This window comes from Coturnix japonica, chromosome 3 (assembly GCF_054131305.1).
Source record: "Coturnix japonica strain WE chromosome 3, WE-NBRP24, whole genome shotgun sequence".
NCBI lineage: Eukaryota > Metazoa > Chordata > Aves > Galliformes > Phasianidae > Coturnix > Coturnix japonica.
The window spans coordinates 26,715,030-26,722,689 of record NC_140665.1 but is presented as its reverse complement, the minus strand read 5'-3'; the positions used below and the strand labels follow the sequence as shown (position 1 = coordinate 26,722,689).

The 7,660-nt window shown below is 40.0% G+C and overlaps 1 protein-coding gene and 1 long non-coding RNA gene across 4 annotated transcripts in view; both read left to right on the top strand.

The window, feature by feature from the left end:
* The first annotated feature begins 1,924 nt into the window (after positions 1 to 1,924).
* TMEM247 (transmembrane protein 247) lies at positions 1,925 to 5,508 on the top strand. Its single transcript, XM_015857550.3, is given in 4 exon segments — positions 1,925 to 2,057; positions 2,706 to 2,931; positions 3,460 to 3,759; positions 5,094 to 5,508. Coding segments are annotated over 3 exon segments (693 nt in total). The 5' UTR covers positions 1,925 to 2,057; positions 2,706 to 2,784; the 3' UTR covers positions 5,340 to 5,508.
* A 1,709-nt stretch (positions 5,509 to 7,217) lies between these two features.
* LOC107311163 (uncharacterized) overlaps positions 7,218 to 7,660 on the top strand; it is a 68,840-nt gene continuing 68,397 nt past the window's right edge. For all 3 annotated transcript variants that reach the window (XR_014944630.1, XR_014944628.1, XR_014944629.1), the window contains exon 1: positions 7,218 to 7,639. This is a non-coding gene — a long non-coding RNA (uncharacterized LOC107311163). The remainder of the gene's footprint in view (positions 7,640 to 7,660) is intronic.

Genomic DNA, 7,660 nt, shown 5'->3' with positions numbered 1-7,660 from the left:
CACTATAATTCTATTTCCTTTTTGAGAAAAAGAAGTAATGTAAAGTAAATAAATAACATGCACCATATACAGAAGAAGAGCAGTGCCAGGAACCACTTGGTCTTTTATCTGAATCTGACTTAGGTATGTATTTTAATTACGGGAAGAAGGGACTCTTCTATATGTTTACATCAAGGCAGACATATCATTGGTGAACAACCTCGGTGAGGTTCTTCTGGAAAAGGAAAGCACTGTTCTAAAAAATTTATTAGAATAGTAGATCTTAATAAAATAAACCATGAAAAAACATTGTCTGCAAGACTTGATAACTTTATCTATTCATTTATTTTCTCTTTGAAGTAATAACTGTTTTGAAGGAGGATTGCTGTTAACTGAGAATCGTATTTTGAACGTTAATATCAAGAGCGTTCAGACCATAGTGAATGGGAAAGAGCAGAATGAGTAACTAGGCTGACATTTAGTCTGAGTGCTATTAGTGTGGGGGCACTTCTACATACAGCTGTAACTGTGAGCTGCTCCCTAGGGTAGGAGGAGAACAAATTATGGCAAATCACGCTCTATGGTGACATCTCACAGGTTAGATTGCTACCTGCATGTCTGGTACCTGCCTAATTTTAAACCACCGGAGAAGGCTTCCCAAGCAAGGATATTTCCATCTCCTTCCTTCCTCAGTGCATAAACTAAGTTTTCTAAGCAGAAGTACTGCACAATGGATTCCTTTTCTGCTACTTGAAATGGTAAAAATCAGAGTCTTATAAATTTTAAATTTTTTTTCCAAATGTCTACTATCATAGATCTTAATGGCCCACTTGTTATTTCCATCTAACCATGCTTTTTATATTTCTTGGAACCACATAGAGCTCTGGTAATACCCAGATACTTTACTGTAAGCACTGGGTTAATAACAATTGAGAACTATCTTAAAACCTACAGTTCCTATTTTCCAGTTTTAGTAGTGTAGTAAACAAAAATATTTCCTTGCTATTAGGAATTTGGATAGTGTTTCTCAGTATTTACCAACTTTTTCTATGCCTTTGGGATGCACATTGTCAGAATGATAAAGCATGATATTTGTAAAAAGCTACAATTTCATTCAATCAATTTGAATGTTCCAAATCCATTTTCTTTAAAGGTTCCTTCAGCTGTTCCCAATGAAAACTGAACAGTACTGTCATCCATTTATTCTATAAACTTCTCCACCAGCACAGCTGTCAGAATAGCAGGTGTATGGGAAATTGGAAATCACAGCCTGAACCTCTGATTAATCAGCTGAGGCAAGTGTTGGGTCAGCTGTGGGAGCACAGGTGAGAGTAATTTAGCTGTGCTCCCGGAAGGGGTGGAGTTTGACTCCACCTCCTCTAGACCTCATCTACTTTCTTTCCTTGTCCCCTAATCCTTATCCACAGACTCTCATCCATGTCACTGCCAACTGCAAGGTCCATACAACCCAGCCCCTACCTCGTGCACAGAACCGCTCTTGCCACCAGGTTTTGCTTATTGCATTGATGCTGTATGTCTGGGATTGAGACAAGACTTCTAGCTCCTCTTATACATTCATCTTGCTGCATACATTGGTGCAGAAACATTTCAAATATTCTGTGTTGTGCCCAGGACCTTATGGAGCAGACTGAGGATCTCACTAGCACACAGCCCCTTAAAGTTTGCAGTGCCATCTGTCCTGACCCAATAAACCTGTTTCCCAAAAGGAACTAGTTAGATTGGGCACTGAAACATTCTGGGAGTCCCCAAATTCTAGCAATTCTTCACCATGACACAGAGATAACTAATGAAGATAACTGTAGCAACATAACATAAGATGGTCTGTGATCTCTATCAGAAGGAGTTATGCTCAGTCCCACTTAAGAGCCTGGGTGTTGCCTTGACCTTAGAACAAGGATTGTGACAGAGTATGGCCTTGCCAACAGAACCCCCAAGTTTGTTATGGCAACAGGGATGTTATGAAGTCAGCCAAGAGCAGGATCTCCTGTGATCATAGTCTCCTTTGAACTGGGACAGCTAGTTTCAAGTTTTCTATATGGGAATCTTGTGAAGAGAAGGTAATTGTCTTGTGTTAACCTGTCGCTTGTCTTTGGATATCAGTTCCCCATGATACTCAGATCATTTTCTTTCTTCTTCTTTTGCTCCTCTTCCTCAAACTCAGTAACAAAATAATTGCCCTACTTGCCTCAGTCTTTTATCAGATATGAAATTTATGCTTTGTATCCCCTTTTATAAAGTGCAGCAAATACTGTGAGACTGGAAGCAAGAAGCTGAATTCTTAGTTGGCATGCTGAATTTTCTGCCTAGCTCCAGTTAAGTAAAAGAATGGTATTGGCAATTCTAACTAATGACTTGCTGTAGCCCTACAGGTTGCGATTCTGCCTATGCAGAAAACAGTAAGAATCCCTCTAGATCAGGGTAGACTTTTCCATGTGTTGAACAGTACTGTGAAGAGAATTACTGACAAATCTTAAAAAGACTAGGGAGGAGATTTCCAGAAGATGTACCTGCATCACTACATATAGTGATTTTTGTTTTCATCCCCATCTAGGCAAAAAAAAAAAAAATCAAGTTAGGCTTCTTGACACTTTTATATATGATCCCTAACTATACGCCCTAAATGTATGTTCCCAAATTGAACTCAGAATCACACCCTTTGTTACATACAAGTCACCTGCTTCATACATATTCCCATTCTGTTCCAGAACATCCCTGGAGACGTTTTGATGTTGGCAGAAGTCCCCTCACATTCAGAAAGGATCTCTGTTTGCTAAAGACCAGGAAATGCAAGGTGATTTGAAAGAATCCAACAGTCTAAAGGAATTAAGATATTCATTCCAAAGAGCGATGGACAATCTAGAGAAAGATATTGAGCTTACATTACAGGAAACCCAGAATAATGACAACAAGAGGCAGCAACAAGTAAAGATGGTATGTGGAAAATTCAGTTCTTCCAGATGTAAAACTACAGTGAATCATGGAGGACGTAGATCAGCCAGGAAACTGTCTGCAAAGGTGTGTGAGGATCATGAGAAATCTGAGTTTCTTCTGAGAGAAAAAGAACTCCAGTAGCTCAGATTTTAGTGCATTATATCAATTTCACGAGTTGTGAGATCCTTCTACTTGGTTAAAAGGGTTGTAGTGTTTGATTAAGGCCACAGAGGGTCTAATTAAATAGTTTTTGAAAGTTCTGTAAAAGTTCAAATGAGACTGTTTTGATAGGGGGGATATTTCATGTTTTGTAGGGCAACTTTCAATGCAAGATTTCTTTTCAAAATCTGATGATTAAATTTAGAAATAATGGAAATTAGAAAAATGAGGGATATAAGAGAATTGGTGAATCATTACAGGAAAGTATGAATAATCCCTTGAACAAATAGTCAAGCTTAGATGAACCTGTTCCATTTGCATTTCTATCACTTTGAAAATGAATTTAACAACTCTCTCTCCAATCTCTAGCAGGGAGCCATGAGAGACATACCAACATCGTATTTCGTCTCGGACTATACAACTGAGAACACGGATGCTAGGAGTCACATGGCACACTTGGATGTGACGGGAAGAACCAGTGCTTTGCAGTCTGAAGTATCCACCAATGTGGAAGAGCAGAAAGAGCTTTGCTGCATGCAGGTCACAGCTGCTGACATTGAACTTCAGAGGATGTGGTGTAATTTTATGCTGGCTGGACAGAAATATGAACTTGAGGATAGTGACAAACAAAGGCTTCATGAGGAGAGAATGACGCGGATTCGTCAACAGGTAGTTAAATGAGCAGTTAAGTAGGAATAAGAGAGACGGTGGAACCCAGTAGAGATTTGAAACATTTCTGTGTTAAGCACTTTGTAAGGTTTTATTCTTTTGTGTGTTGTGTAGTATTGTGACTTCTTTTAAAGTTAAACTTCAGAAGGTGATTCTTAGAGCTTGTACATGTAATTACGGAGATGGGTTTTTCTCCCTAGAACATTCACTACAATAAAATGTATTAAAGAACAGCTAACTCACAGGTTAACTTCATGAGGTAAGGATCCACAAACACATTTTTTTCTTACACTTTCCCCTTGAATGACAGAGGACTTGATCTGAATGCCACATTAGTCAGTGTAGAAGTTTCCTGCCTCTACAGTATGATCAGTTTCCTGAGTTACATTTGGATGATTCAGATAGGAAATGCATGAGTAAATGCATGGATGAAATAATCTATCAAAGCAATACAACTAATCAGTTTTGCAAGACTGCTTTTTACAGAAGTAGCTGAAGTTATCATATGCTCAGTATTTAATCTGTTGTTAACAGCAGCCCAGTCCAAAAGAGACAACTTGCAGTTTATCAAACAGGACAGCTACAAAACCTGCTTGTCAGAACTTTCCCTGATAAGCCTGCAATTGTCATTGGATCGAGTTAGAGAATAAACAGAGTATCTGAATTTAAATCAGATATATTTCAGAGGTGCTTGTATATTTGACTTCACTTGCATGCTCTGGATAGAGTGGAAGGATGTTTTATGCAGTATTCATAGCACTTATGTTGTACATAGCTCAGATCATGTGCAAGGATGGCACTCTGGTCAACTCCATAGAAGCCCTGAAGATTTCTAATGTCAATTAAGAGAAATACACTTGGTTAAATTACATGCATCTGGACTAAACATCTCAGCTATTGGATTCTTTTCAGAAAAGGCCTGAAATTTTGCCCACGAGCCTGTGTAAATGTTTGAAAATGACCATGCAGTAAAGAAGCACTGGTTACAGTTTGTTCCACAGGTACAGAGATGGATGCAAAAGGTCTTACCCTGGGTGTGCACTTACCTCACATGAACTACTCTGTGTACTTGCAGACTCTTCCTATAAGTGAGTTCGCTTAACATTTACTTCAGAGAGAGAAAACTTAGTCTGTGTTATGGATATAGGTGGGAATGTAATATCTGTTTTTTAACAGAATAGCTGATTCGGTCTCAGTTCACGTGCTGCCTAACCTCACAATTATTTCTTATGAACTAAACATGCCAGTGGGTCAGGTGTGCTCAAGGAAGCACGTAGACTGGGTGTGAGTGGATCACAGTCATATGACATAACGTATATCTTTTCTTTTCACAGTTTAGCCAAGGACTCCAAGATCGGCTCCTGCCTCCGAACCAAACTGTTTTGTTCTTATACTCCTTCATCTTTATGTACATTATTTACATAGCAAAAGACCTGGTCTTTTACTTTTTCCAAAACCATTACCAGTTCTCTTTTGCTATTGTGTTCTTTTTCATTCTCAAAGGGATTTTCCAGGATTAAAAATCTAGGAAAAATATGCCCTTAAAAGAGGTGGCACATTGTTCATTTTTCTGCCCCTGATCTTACTGCTTTTTTGTTATCCACACCAATCAATAGTTACACAAAACTAACTGATATCCTGAAGAAAACTGGAACTGGATGACATCCTTTGACATCACATTGTTTCACCAATGTGTTTGGTATCATTCAGGGGCATTTGTCTATATGAATAAAATCTCTTTTGAACGTGTTTTTTTTCCTCTCCTCCTTGGCTTAACATAGTGGCTTGGGTTTATCTGTCTACCTATATATGTGTTTTTGTACGGAAGCTTCAGAGCTAGATTCATTAGCTGTGGAAAAATACTCAGGATAGTTTAATACTGCTATAAGTTCATTGCCATATGCTGGGCACATACCTTGCTTTGGGTTGAGGCTTTCTCTGCTTCTGGGATAGAAATATTCCCCTCTGTGCCGTGGCACTCTCTGTAGTACACACAGCTTCAATCAGCAATAAACCAGCAAGCACTGGCAGACACATACCTTATTTGTAATCGAGGTGGTGTGATTTCTGAAGTCTTCACAGTGATATGATACCAAATATAGCCCCAATAAAAAGGCATTTCGCCTACTGAGATGAGACTTTTTCAATGCTACTTTAATCATATAGAATGAGATATTTCTAACTAAGAAAAGGTGAAAAATCATCATAAGCATAAAACACAGGGTCTTCTTGCACTTCCACAGCTTCTGTATTTCTGAAGCTGTGAAGGATTACAAGGAATGTCCAATTGACATTTAGGCAAAAGTCTGCAGAAGACTGAGATGAGCTATGGCACAATCTCCATGAAAGGAAATCTGACCAAGTAAAGTGAGGTTGCTCTCTATAGATATCACCAACATACACAGATTTAGACAACTAGAACAATCAAAAATAAATGAAGGAAAGCTTTGATAAGCTACAGTTCCTCTACTTCCAGCAGAAGTGGTCCCTCCATCTGCTTTAGGATTTCTGTGGAAGTTGGCAATTAGACTTTATATTCCAAGTCACCTGCGAGTGAAAACAGTAAATAAGCTGCTTTCAAATCTGTATTTTTCTCACTGAAATCTTAAGAATGTCACCCAGATGGCTGCCCATGTCTTTACAGCAGCAGGCACTCATCACAAACTGTATGGTTTTATGTGCAACCACAGGAAACTTGGTGGTTTCAACTATTTTTAACCTAGAAGCAGGCAGTATTTTACAGCTGGTTTGGTTTCAAGAACCAGCAAAGTAGTTCTTGAACCAGTAGGCAAAGAAAGCTTTCTTAACCTTCAGGGTCATAGAACAAATACTAGTCCAAGGTTTCAGAAGCCCCCCACGAAGAGCACCAAATTAAAAAGATTATAAATAATGGTGTGATATTATACATATTTATACATCTGGCATCTAACAGGTGTTCTATGGGGACCTGAGCTGGGCATCACTAACGTGACAAAACAAAACATTTGCTAATTGTCCTACTAGTCAAAACTATGTTTCACATCATTTAATTTTCTTATTCTCCTCTAATGAGGGTGGCTGAACCAAATGAAAGAGCAAACCTCGGTTAGGTATCACCCTACTAGGTAAGCAAACCTAATTCATATTTAACAAACTCCTTTGAGGGTTTTATAGCTAAGAGCTTTTTCTAAAGATCACAGCTGAGGTGTTTTAGATGGCTGCAAGGTCAGCTGTGCTGCGAAAGGGCTCTTCTCTGTTAATTTGTGCCTTCAGACCTCAGATTTATGTTTTAAACTTAAACGAGCTCTTCCACGTACGTAGGTTTAGTAAACGTGATCCAAACCTTCCTCTACTTCTTCATTCGTTGCAACAAAAAGCAAAGAAGAGAGAGGAAAAGGAGACTCGGAGTGCAGCAGAGAAAATCGTGTCTGAAAACAATCCACTACTTTGAATGCCAACGAGGCAAAGTTCAGCAGGTCAGATAACCCCCAGCAGAAAGAAGGGAAACACAGCGGTAAGACTGCGTGCTTTCATTGCCTCCGCTGAGCAAAATTAAAACCACATTACACCGAACGTTACCGGCGACGTTGAGCAGAGGAACTGTGCGAGCCCTGCACTTGCTCACGTTGCCTCAGCAGGCAGAGAGGAGGGGAGGTGACAGAGCAGTTCCCCAACGGGCATGCGAGCTCCGGCGGTCCCGGGACAGGCAGGGCACCCCATCCCAGCACGGCAGTGGGGAAGACGCCAGGAGCCTCACCCAAGCCCGGCCCCATCGGGGTGCGGTATTGCTGCTCTTAGGGACGGGCTGCGAGCAAAGGGAGCGCTGGGTGAGGAGGAGTTACCCGCTGCCCCTAACGACATGGGACAAAGAAACCTTGGGGATCCTCGTTAAAACGTAAGGGTGAGTAATCTGATGCTCTTT